This window comes from Cuculus canorus, chromosome 5 (genome assembly GCF_017976375.1).
Source record: "Cuculus canorus isolate bCucCan1 chromosome 5, bCucCan1.pri, whole genome shotgun sequence".
Classification (NCBI taxonomy): domain Eukaryota; kingdom Metazoa; phylum Chordata; class Aves; order Cuculiformes; family Cuculidae; genus Cuculus; species Cuculus canorus.
Window position 1 is genome coordinate 19233513 of NC_071405.1, and position 13459 is coordinate 19246971.

Consider the following 13459-nt stretch of genomic DNA (forward strand, 5'->3'; position numbering starts at 1 on the left):
GCCTGCACGATGCATTGCATGGTGGTTCCTGTAGTCTCTGAACAAAAAAATCTCTACAAGAGAGGACAACTGCCCCACTCCACTGCATTTCTATGCAAAGTAATTGCAAGCACCCTGGCTCCTCCCGGGTCACCTGCATTGGCCACAGGAGGGTAAAGCAATGTTTCTGATTAAATGCACAGCATTGCTTTTCCATGGATTGTCTTCCAAGTGGCAGCTTTCTGGGTCACCCCAGGGCTGACGAGCCGGGTTCCTGGGTCTTATCTCACCACCCTTCCTGCTCTCCAGCAGCACCTTTTCGCAGAAGCCTCTTCAACTCTTCGGTCCCATAGCGAGCACAGGAGTGGGATTCTTTTTCATACAGTAATGTTTCTGTAGATTTAGGTTTTTTGTTTTATTTTCTTTTCCTAGGTAACATTCATTTGACCTTGTTACCAAATGTGTTCTGCAATCATCTGAAAGGCCTTATTCAAATGAGCATATGTTTTCTTTTTTCTTGCTTTTACATCACCTTAAAGGGACACATCTGTTGACATAGCTTCTGTAGAGATGATTTCATCTTTTGCTGAAGTTTTGTTCGAGCCAAAGCCGAACCTCCTGCAGATTGTAGAAAAAGGGGCCTTTACCTCCCAGGTAGGCAATTTTTTGTCTCTGCACAATGCATACTCGCTCAAATGAAACGCCATAGGCCACATTGGCATTGTTGTCCATACAGTCAGCCACCACTTGGCACTGAGGCGGCAAAGAAAAGCGCTCTAAGAGCTGATGAGCAGCTGCGCATCGGTCTTCCTGGTTCCTATGTTTCTTAACTTCAAATGAAGAGGGAGAGATTCCAGGAGCAGCCCAGCCATCTGACGGGTGAGCCTCATCAATGTAGACCAACAGAAAGTCAGCCACACCAGAGAACTCCTCCACCAGCTTGCTGAAGGCCGACAGCTGGCTTGTGAACGGTGGTCAGGTAGCTGAACCAAAGTTGACCACCAATGGCCGCTCAGAGTTGGCAAAATCCAGAAGGTGGCATTTGGTTCCACACTTGCTACCGACACTCTTCTTATTGCTGCCATTGCTGCCATTGGCTATGTGGATTACACTGGAGTTTGGGGCTTCTCCTCCTAGTTTGACCTGATGGCAAAACAAATTAAAACATTGCAAGTTAGTGTGACTTGCTTGCCCAGTGTCCTTGTGATTACTCTCTTCAAATAATCACCTGCTCAAAGAGTTCATCTAACTACCTGCATGGACACTAGAATGGAGATATAGCAAATTATCAAAAGCAGCAACTTCAAAAAGTTCATCTAGTCCATCTCCACTAACAGTGCCACAGCGTGTGGCATTTCTAACAGGTATAGTACTTTATTACTGCTAGAAAATTTGATCCAAGATCTGCCTTGTCCTGTCCACTACACACACAGTCCTGTTCATCCTTATGTATTTGCAGACTCATTTATTTTCAGACAGATTTCTTCTTCCAATTTCTTCTAACTTTTTTCTGTGAGACAAAATTTTTAGACATTATTTGTTCTCATTGCTGTCCTCTAAGTTTTCTCTATTTGATTAACATCTCCATTGAAGGGCAGCATTTGAAACTTCAAACGAGTTTTTACTAATTCTGAGAATGATCAGGCAATTACTTCATGTATCTTACAGGCCACCTGTTCATGCATTCCAGGTGTTTGCTTTTTACAAAACATGTTAACTGTTTTGGAAAAAAAAAAAAGTAGACTGTTGACTAGGGGTTAACTAGTGGTAAGTTATAAATCCTAGGTCACTGTTTTTGCCTTTCTAGTTACTTCCCCTCATGGATTTGGGTACTTCATCAGCCCAGCTTAAATTTAGTGTTTTGCACTTGATCCCATTGAACTGTATCCTACATTTCAATCCATTTTCCCAATTCTCCAAAATTACTCTATATTGTATTCCTGATCTTCGCAACACATGCAGTGCCTCTCAGTTTTGACAGGTTTGCAGATTTCATATGTGTGAATTCTCTTCCATCCTGCAGTCCAAGAATGAAAACATTCAGAGTACCAACACAAGAGAGATCTCTGCAGATGCCCACTCAGTATCATTCTGTTTTGACAGTGGACCATCCAAGACTGCATTCTCCAAAAGGTTTTTTAACCACTTTGCAGTAATTTCATCAGTGATTAGGTCACACATTTCATTCTCCTGCAATGTTTCTCAAGATGACTGGGGGAAAGCAGCAGGAAAAGCTTATATGATGGGTTTATATGATGGCTGAAGCAGGATGAAGTGAAAATGGACTGTTCTCAGCTCTAATCCCAGATATAACACACAACCAACAAGCAGTTGTGGAAAAGTCATTTTGCCTGACCATTTCTATTTCCTTGCCTATAAAAAAGAGAACATAAGTATCTCTGAGATAGGACTGTCAGAATAAGGTAGAGCCTGCAGAGGGCTCCAAGGTCCTCAGCTGATAACTGCTACAAAACTACAAAATACTATTACATAAGATAATCAGTTTTTAATTACTGTTGCCTTGGCAATTCCCACATATCTGCCTTTAACATCAAACTCTAGTACAGCAGTGAAATTATGTTTTTTTATGTCCCTGATTCTTTGTATCTCGCTTTGTCAACTTGATTATGGTCAGAAGTGTTGCTTTGAATGAAACGTACAGGGCCAGATTCTGAAGTCTTTCATAGTTTATTTCTTTCTTTCTGAAGCTAAACTCCAATTGAAGTCAATAGAAGTTAATACTGAACTAGAACTGAGTGAAAACTGTATAAGTAATTAATTTTTGGTGCATTTCTATTCTACATTACATTACAGGGTACACTGGTGTGTCAGATACTCAACTGATGTGAATGCTGATAAACATAGGTCCAGAGGCAAGTATATTATAGATACTGGATCCTCCATTTCTCCCTAAGAAACCTGTAGTTATTCATGATACAGCATCATTTCATCAGAGTATCAATAGAAACAAGTTTGTTAACACACTGCTCTTAAAGCTAACAGAATTCATAACTACACGAGATGGTCTCACAGCATGTTCGCACACAATATAAACATTATTTTTGCTGATTTCAGTAGGGCAAATTGAGACACAACTGTGCCAACATTCACTTGGAAATCAGCAAGGAAGAGAACCACAGAAAGACTGACTGAGACCCACAAATCTCTCCAGGTCCAGCGTATTGTGACTGCCCGACCAGGAGCAGAGGATGTTCCACTGCAGCTGCACCACAGGCAAGGGAAGTAAGTGATGCCTCAGAAAAGCACAGGCTCTTGTGGCCCCCCTCTCCATAAACCTGCATCTCCAGCATTGCTCTCTGCTAGAGCCCTAGTAACAGTTTAAGAAAAAAAAAACGCCACATGCCCATTTGCTTTTGAAAGCAAGCAAGGTTGGTTTGAAATAGGTGAGTTTAGGACCTGCTGTGTGAGTGGGCTGTCCTTTGAATTCATGGAGGGAAAAGAGCTGTATCCCAGTTTTCGAGAAGAAAGGATCTATCTGCAGAGAGGAAGGCATTAAAGAAGAAGAATTAAGCACCTTGCAGCATTTAAGAAATGCTGCTATAGGCCACCTACAATTTAATACGTACTCTTCTGAGCAGCTCTTGAACATCTAATTTCTCTCAGCTGTTCTATGCAGTAAGACAAGTAGAGCAGGAGAGAGTAAGGTAAAAGGCTAGACTTGAGCAAAGATATACACAGGTCAAGATCTTGTGGCAGCCATATAATCATCTTGAGGGCTGCATTCAATTCATAAGATTGCTAGACATCTCAGCATTTTGCATTAAGTTGGTAAATACCGAAATAGCACAGATCTCAAGAAATACAGCATCTGTACTTCTGTACAAACACCAGCTCCCTTTTACCTAGAAAGCTTAACTGTTCTTGCGCTACTACCAAGCAAATGCTTTTTACAGAGCCAGCTTGCCCAATATGTTCCTTTCGGGCAAAGCCTGACATGTAAGTATCTGTGCTGCACCCACTCCCTGGATGAATAATGGACCTCAGTATTTAGGAGTGTGCACTCATCCAGTCAAATAAAAGAAGTAGTAACATGTGATTTATCTCATAAATTGTAATTAAGCAGCACGCTGAATTTCTGATATTTGCTGGCACTCTTCAGAGAAGAAGAAATAAAGGTAGAAAGGATAGAAGAAACTAAAACTCAGCAATGATGAGAGATGCACAGGAGATGCTCAGAAGAGAGACATCCGAGCAGCTGTTTCCCCTCACTAGTATGGTTTTATTTTAACAAAACTATTATGACTGAAAATACTCTAACCAACACTCTTGAACTGGGAAACCAGTCTGCTTCTTGATTATATTTAGGCAGAAAGAGACACTACATATTATAAGTTTCTCATTACCAACTCTTCATTCAGGCCTACTAAACACTTCTTTAGGTGAGTTTGCAGACCCTGAAGGAACAGACTAACGAAACAACTCCCACTGAACAACAGCTTGGTAATGCCCTTCACGTACTATTTAACATTGAATCCAAAGGTGGTAATGTATTTCACTGTTGTCCAACAATGCAAGTTTGCATTGTCTCTCATACTCTTTATTGACTGAAAAATGAATTTAGGAAAAAAAGTACAAATATGACCTACGTCACTTTATAGCAGTTTCTCTTCATTTCCCACAGCCATGAAGTAAGCCTCTTGGCCACAGGTTACCTATCATTTTAATTTTTGTTTCTGGGAGCACTCGTGTTGCGTTTTTTCCCCTTAATGAGACATCATTGCCAAGCAGGCATTCATGAGGCATTTTCTGCTCTTGTAGAGGAGAAATTAGGTCGGTGCCTTGTTCTATGCCAGTGTCAAGCACTCCAAAAAGCAGCCCTGCCCAGTCGTTAATGCTTAAACATAAGCAGCATCTCCACTAATTGGTCCTGATGAAGTGCTGACGTTCCCAAAGGGACTCTTTATTTCACCAGGCTCTGAACCGATTGACACAGGATGACAATATCATCCTTGCTGATCATCTGCATAGTAGGCCTTGGCTGTCTTCTTTGTTGTTATTTATTGAAAGAAAAAATAGCTTTTGGAAAAGAAAATCAACACAATGAGAAAACAAAAACTCCACGTATTCAGCCAAACTGCTTTTGAAATCTTACACAAAGGCAGGCAAAGTATAAATTCTGAGAAACAAACTAGCAGGATTCCCCTCACACGCAATCCAGCACTTCTATAATCACGTACTTATGTGCGTGAATATTTGGGCATTCGGCATCAGCCTTCTGGATGAGGTGGAAACTGGAGAGCACATTGGCACCCCCTCCTACACAGCCAGTATGGGACGTGCAAGGCAGGCCAACCAAATCTGAGAGCCAGCCCAACACCAAAGCAGTGACTTGCATCTTTTGTGTGAATTTTGCATTTGCTTGATAGCCTTGGTAGCGCATCTCTTTCTTCATATCTGCACACAGAGTGAAAAGAGAACAAGGTTGTTACTGCTCTGGCATGCAGACTGCAAAATGAAGGAGACTTAAGAGTGGGAAAGAAAGCCCCATTCATAAACTACAGGCTGGAAATAGCACATACAGCTAACTGTTGTACATTCTCCATGAGGACTAGGAAAAGGCCCATGGACAAAACATGGCATCCTCATTTACCTTTTCTTTTTACTCATTTTGCTTTTAGCAACTTTAGCATAATTCTCCTGGGATCCTGTGTGCTGGAATATGGTTTTCATTATCTGTATGAGAGGTTTTCAAAAAGTCTGGCAGATGCATCAGGCTGCGTCCGCCCCCTAAAGAAAATAGGTTCTACCAGACAATTAGCAGTCTGTGATGTTAGCCATTTAAATATGGACATGCTGTGCTTAGGACCGGAGTCCAGCAACTGGTAATGAACTAAAGCCGTGAAGCTTTTGCTCTTTTTAAATTCTCCGCTTTGACTTGATTTTATCCCATTCAGCTAAATATAGCCTCTGAACTGCCCGATACTTCTCAGTGCTTCACCCAAATCATAATCAGACTCTGATTATTAGGCTGGAGAGTTATACAAATTATTAGTTTTGTTTTCTTTATTTATATGATGGGACTTGTACAGTGAATAAAAATTACAGGAGGCCCTTTTCTGGAGAAATGTACAGGCGTGGGAGTTCTAGATTTGTCATGGGGAGGTAGAAGCTTGCTTTAAGAGACCCAATTACTTGAATCAGAGAGCAGAGATTGGGATTGACTAGAGTTGTCCCAGGGTCCAGAGTCTTCACTTAGGACAAGGTATGTGAAGCTGAGGGAGGGACGTGGGAGACAAATTAAAAGGGCACAGTCCAGACAAAAGTATCCAGTTAAATGCTAAATTTCTTTGTTCAAAAATTGCCAGTCCCACAAATGAACATGCATGGCAGACGGGAAGCATAAAGGAGACTTTTGCCTTGCACTCTTAGAAAATGGATGATTTTAGTTCCTCTGATAAGGAAGCCTACAGCAAGCTTCTTAAGGGCTTATATTTCCCTCAAGATGGGAGCATGACCTGTGACATCATGCCCTCTTGACCACTGGCTGTCCTCGTAGACTCTACCTGCAGGTGACAGAAGCCTTCATCAGTCTTTTAGTCAGCACCTGTGGGACATTAAGTTAATTTGGATAATTTCATTTCTTTATTCATTAATTAAACTTAAGCTTTAGCGCAGTATAAATACACAATGATGGTTTTCTTGGAGAGGCAGAGCTGGAGCACAAGCACTGGGTGCAATCCTTTTCCTGAGTTGTGCCCATTAGCTAGTTTTCTGTGTCTACCGTGGCTGAAGGAGTCTAAGTTTGACAAAGAGGTAAGCAGTCCTTTGAGTCAGTTTTTTGCACATATAGGTGAAAACAGAAGATTGCTAAGAAGTGGTGTGAAAGAAGTGACATTAGATCTGCAAAATGAAGTGGGTAGGATGAGACCCTATGCCGACAGGAGTCGTCATATTCCTTTTACTACGCTTTGAATGTCTTGAGTGTTTGAACTGTAAGTTCCATGGGACAAGCTGTCTGCTCCTCTTGTTTAGGACACTGCCTAGTACAATGAATCCCCAGTCTAAGTTGGTCTTCAAACACTACTATAACAAACATGATTATATATTAATAATAATGACAAAGTTTTAATAATAATGATGTTTTAAAAACAATGACAAACCCAAATCCTGTTGAATTTATGTTCCAAAAACTGCAGGAAAGGCATTAACTGTGGTTTTGTTTAATCTTTCTCATTTATTTTATGATTGTTTTCATTTGAAAATGTCAATGAAAACAATTCTGCTATGGCTGAACTTTAAAAAAATCAATAAAATATTTTTAATACCATAGAACGTGTAGTTCTAAACCCTGAATACAACATGCTGTCTTTCACAAATTCCCTTTATCACTGTCAAATGTAGAGACAGACACTTCCTTACCTTGCCAGACAAAACAAATACAAATAATAATATGGAGGTTATGTCTTTGTTCCAAATTTTAGACTATTTCTCTATAAAGCGAAGAATTACTGGAGAGCCAAACAGCAGGTAAAAGATCACACCGTTATATTACTTTCACATCTGTCTTTGTGATAATGCTGTGCAGCACACACATAACATGACAGGTTTTGGGCTGTCCTGCTTTGCATACTGGTTGGGTTTTTTAGGAATAAACGATGTATCTATCAGATGGGCAGAAGCCAAAGACAATTTAACTGTGCTTCCCTGAAGCCTCAGGAAAATCCTACTGGGTGTTTACTAAACTGGTTCACTTGTGCTATGAAGTTGGTATTCCTGTGCCAACTGTTCTATCAGTGCTGGGTATGTCATGCCAGAGCTTGCTGCTCTCCTGTTCTAAAGACAGTAAAAAGCTGTACAAGTACATACACACACCCATCACCATCCATCGCTTGAGATACTGGCATCCTTCTGAGGGCTGTAACATACGTTTACACACGTACGCATACATGCATATTTGCACATTACCCCCATAGGTGCACCATGGCATTCCTAAGCATTTGGCTGCTTTGGAAAGATGCCATTAAGATCTTCCAACTAAACTACCCTGCACTGAAGTGGAGAAGAGAGATTTCCTCTAGGACAACCTTATAGCTCTCTGCTGGAGACCAAGAATGGTAGCTCTGCCTTGCAGAAACACAAAGTTTGTGTCCAGTACTGCACCATAATGCCTCACCTTTGGGCACTGCTGACAAGTGCAACCTTTTTTGTATCCGTTTGAAAAGCATTTTAAGTTAACAATTTCTCACTTTTTGAATCTCTGAAAGCAGATTCATCCCAGTACTAAATATGGAACTTAACAGGTAAAAAAATCTTTTAAAAGTAAATATGCTGTGGTTTTCAAAACTTCTCTAACTTTTTCTCTGGGTTATTGTAAGATATGCGACGTCTACAGCAGACACGCTGTGGGCTAAGACAAATGCCTCACTGGCATTTCTACAGATGGCCTATATAAATCATGTAGAAGGCATGCAACACCCTCCCAAAAATCTTTTGGTTTTTCTCTCTTATGAGAAGGTGTAGTTGTATTTGTATGTATGCATATGTACACATGCACACATCTATATACCTGTACACATATACAGAGAAATGGGAGTGGACCAGCTCCTGAAAGAGCAGATTATGTATGCCTGTATGTGTGTATTTGGTGTGTTTATACACATATACATGTATGTATGAACATACACATAGAACGATACAAACATATATATCTGTGTACGTAAAAACACATATGAAAGTGTAAATACCTACACAAAGATACATATGTGATTGCTCTTCAGGAGTCAATCCACTCATTTCTGTGGATAAACATAGCACAACAGTAATTTAGAAAAATAACATTTAAATAAAATAGTTGCACTCTTTCAATTATATAAAGTTAACGTAACTTGTCTATTTTCTCTATTTATCTCTGTTATGACAACCGATCTGGTCCCAAAGACTCTCTTGTTGTAATACAAGACATGCTTGCTTCTTGGGAAAGAATAGGAGGAGAATGTTCTATAAATCACAAAGCTGGTGCAGTGTAGTCAGTACAAACACTGGTATGACGGATTCTGAACTCAGAGCTACAGAAATAAAAATAAATACATTAATAAGTGATAAAAGTTACATAAGAACATAAAAATAAAAAAATATTTTTATTCCAGTGGGAATGTAAAATGTGGAGAAAACAAGTCATATAGAATGCTCTAATGAAAAAACAATACTGAATATACTCTATATACAATAAAACAAAGAATGCATTGCTTCCCCTTGAGGATGCTAAAATCTTAAATCATTGCTAGGTAATCTTGCCTAGCAAATAACTGCCCTAACCAAAAATGTGTGTGCAATAATACTTAATAGGAAGAAAAAGCAGAACAAAAGCTAGTTGAAATTTAGTTAAGATATTAAAAAGATTTTCCTAAAAGGGAAAATGTGTCAGAATAGCTATTTTCAAACATATTCTACTTTAACTTTTCCAAGATCATCTTTTGTACCTACTAGTCTTGAAAGAAAATCACTTAATTCTGGGACAGGCTGTGTGCTTTCAAGGCAGAGCTCCTTTGTTGTAGTAAATCCTGAATCTAGCATCTACCCACTCAGTTCTTCTGGAATGGCTTCCAGTAAATTTTTCTGTGAAGAGAAATTTTACATCAAGTACTTCTGTGAAAAATGTTAAGAAAGACACTCAGGAAGAGTTGTGTGTGACACAAAACATAGTAAAACCAAGCACAGTTATTGTTTTAATCCAGTTTTCTGCTAACTAGCTGTCTAGCTTTGGTTTATCTCAAACATCTGCAGTTCTGCTATTCTAGCTGAAAAATGGTGATTGTCTTATAAATACTTCTCAATGAAATGAGCTTAGGCACCTGCTTAAGTACTTTGACAATAACTGGTTTCAGCTAGCAAATTGGAGCAATAAGCAATTACGGTTATTATATTTTGCCACACTGTTTAGTACCCCGATTCCATAATATTTTCATTTCCTATCAAAACTGTGCAGTCCTATTCAGGATTTAGAAAAAGATAATTTAAGAAAAAACATACTTTGTGGGAGAGTCTTTAATATATTTCACTATTTCTCATGCTTTTTAAATATGCCACAGAGAATATTTAACTTTTTTTTTCAACTCTACTAGTACAGTTTTCCAGCTGAAATTTTATTTTCTTTCTCTTCGTTACAGAAGCAGCAGAAGATTCCTCTCTGTTTGTGGCGGTGATGACTCTTCCTTTGATACTGCTCCTCAGTTTATGTCTCCTCTATAAACTTGATTTCTATGCTTTTCTACCTTTCAATGTCAACCAAGAGGTTCCACCAATGATCTTTTGTCCTTATGGTCTATAATTCTATTACAGAAAACAGAGTCCTTCCATGAACTGCTTGTCACTAGTTTTTGTCTTAAGGACACCTAGTATGAATGGATTTTTATTCCCTTTTGGTACACAGTGCCATAATTTGTTTGTTTACATGTATTTTTCTGATGACTTCATCAAGGCCCAGAATTAATTTTAAGGACCTTAAAGCCTGATTGGCCTGAACAACCTAGGTCATTTAATAGTGATAAGAGAAAATTTTTAGTTACCAAAGGTCAAGGTATAAGTTTCTTTACCAATACCAAAAATAGCAGAGTCATCCTCGCTCTATCTTCTATTGTTGACATCAATATTCATAATGAAAAGGCAAAGTGTGACTTTGGAAAGTACAGACAGATATGTGAAATCTTTAATTTAAATAATTTTGTGTTATTTAAGCATAACGAGATTGGAAGTCTCATGGATATAAGGTTCCTTGTAGCTCCACACCTTCTCTAGACCGTGGGCCACAGAAAAGTTGTAAATGTGGGAACTAGGAACTTGGCTGTTGCAGAGATGTGCTTCCAGCTTCCACTGGAGCCTTGACCAAGTCATGTGTTAAGTGTCTTGCCTTGTCTTGTCTGCAAAATGGGAACAATTGTGTTCACCAGCCTATTTAACAAGGGCGCTGTAAAATTTACTTACTAAATGACTGTGAAGAGACTAAAACCAGAAACTAGAATGGCTAGAACAGTGAGCTTCATTCAGCATTATTTTATTTAGGCAGCCAGTTGGCTGAGTCCTAGGGTGGCAGTAAGAGGTTGACCCATTTGGCAAAAGCTAACATTATTTATATTTGTCTTACACTGAAAATTAATGTCCCCATGGCTTGGGTTTCAGTCTAAGCAGCTTGTATTCCGTATCACAAAGTCAGCAAACACCAACACCACCAGCTCTTCACATGTTTAGGTAGAGCAAATACCAAAGCCGTCGTGGAAGAGTCAAAGTAGGCTGGGGAGAGGGTGATACAAAATGAAATATTTCAGAAGATACAAACCTATCATTTGGATAGGACCCCTCATGACATTACATAGGGTATGTTAAATTAGACGGTCTAAATAAGACAACATATTAACAGGGAAAGCACTGTTTTGGAAGCCACAGAGCTCTGAATCCAGTTCTTCTACTTACTAACTGGGTGGCCTGTGCAAGAAATTTCATCTTTTTGGGTCCACCTTTTCAATCTATAAAAGGGAACTACAACTACCTCAGGAGACCTGGACAGAACCACTGGGTAATATTTGTACAAAACTTATAAATAGAAGTACATGTTGCATAACTGCTATTGGCTTTATTAACTTAAATCAGCAGACAGCTGTCCCTCAGATAGTCAAGCTCATTTTTAATCTCTGACATATCCCCCTGTCACTACTTTCGCAAAGAAAAAAGGCTCACTGTTTCGCTCCATGCTGTTCTACGTTACCTCTATGCTTCCTCCAGTACAAAAGTTAACATATGAGTAACAGAAAAAATGCCAGTGTAATAAGAAAAGTTAATTTCTATCTTTTACTCTAGTTAGAACTCTATGTTGCTTAAGTGACACCTATCTATGTAGAGCTCTAACAGAAGATGCAGTCTTTGAACATGAGAACCTCACATAGCAAACGAACAACAGCTGAGAAGACATCCAGAGCTTTTTACAATTATTCGTATATGAAGATCTTGAAATAGTTTATAAATATGAAGTTTATTATTCGCACTGGCGGGGAAGTTAAGGCACAGCTAAACTAAGTGACATGGCCATGGCTGCACAGCGAGTGAGTGGCAGAGCAGAGAGGCAGCAGCTCTCGAGTCGCATGAACCCTCAATTGAAAAAAACCTGCTCCTTTCAGTTTACATCTCTTTTCCTAAGCTTAACATCAAATAGGAGACAGTATGCACTGCACCGAGTCATTCCCTTCTCCACTGACAGCAGGGAAGCTCATCCCAGCTTACCCTCCCCAACCTGCCAGTCCCCGTCCCCGTGTACCCACCTGCTTGTAGGCGTCCAGGAGGAAGCTGTTCCACACGCAGCGCAGCCCCTCCGAGGTCAGCATCCTCCGCCACTCACCGCGCCCGGACTTAGACCGGCTCAGAAATAGCACCATATGCTTCAGGAGGATCACAGAGTCATACAGCGCGAGGAAGAGGCAATTGGAGAAAAAGACCGGCAGGATCTGAAGTGTGATTAGCAAATCCACACTTAGCAGACCCATCTTCTTTGCTACTTCTCTTCAGCTGGCTGCCTTCAGCTTTCTTTTCTGTCCCGCACTCTTAATTTAAAAAAAGTAAAGTAAAACGCATTTCAAAAGCCTCGTTACCCCTTTCTCAGCCTCTCTCTTTAAAATGAGCAGAGATACTTAAATACGAGCAGGCGAGTTAAAACCATAACTGCATGATTCTCATTCAGCTCGAAGCTGCTTATTTTCCAGAAGCTAAGGTATTAACAAGAAGTCTTCCCTTAACCAGGAGACCTGATTTTGTTGAAGAGAGAGGCAGCTGTGCTTTCAGTTCCCTGCAGTTACAAAATTTAAGCCGAGATTGTTAATTGTTAACTTTCCTGCACTATCCCATTGTTTCTCAGCTATTTAAGCACTGAACAGACCTCTCCTATCTGTGTCAGTAAAGCCAGCTACCAGGTGCAGCAATACGTTTTTTTAAAAAAAAGATTTATGTACATAAACTTTCTGTTCCTTCCTCCTTCCCTCCCTCTCTCTTTCTCTCCTTCCCTCTCTCACCCCACTTCCCCCACCACCACAACCCCCCCTCCCGCCTCTCTCTGTTCCTGCCTTCCTCCTCTCGCCCTCTCTCTTGCTATCTGCCTATGGTGCAAAGTGCTTTCCCCTCTGGAGTCCTAGCTTGCTTCCCTGAAGCCTTTTATACATTCCCTAGCTAATTGCTGCAATAGAGAAATGAAACCCTAATCTTAGTAAAGATCTTGACGTCAATGTAAAAGAGGGCTTTACTTTGGCCAGGACTGCAGTGAATAGAAAAATGAAATTCTCAAAAGTTTTTTGTTTTGGTTTGGTTTGTTTTTTTTTTTTTAAGAGAGAGGAGAAAAAAAGAGACACAGACTGCAAGGGTGGAACTTTGCTTTGCTTTGAAAAGGAAAAAGAAAAAAAAAACAATATGCTTCTGACTGCCTTTAAGAAATGCTTTCAAATTTTGGAAAAAGTATTTTCATATGACATGGAAGGTGATACAG

The 13459-nt window shown here is 39.8% G+C and overlaps 1 protein-coding gene across 1 annotated transcript; it reads right to left on the reverse strand.

Annotated features, from left to right (window-relative positions):
* Positions 1 to 555: 555 nt before the first annotated feature.
* Positions 556 to 12997, reverse strand: DIO2 (iodothyronine deiodinase 2). The gene is made up of 2 exons (XM_009566794.2): positions 12249 to 12997; positions 556 to 1122 (listed from the first exon to the last, which is right to left on the reverse strand). Exons 1-2 carry the CDS (start codon positions 12468 to 12470, stop codon positions 556 to 558), a joined length of 789 nt encoding a protein of 262 aa, XP_009565089.2. The 5' UTR covers positions 12471 to 12997.
* Positions 12998 to 13459: the final 462 nt, after the last annotated feature.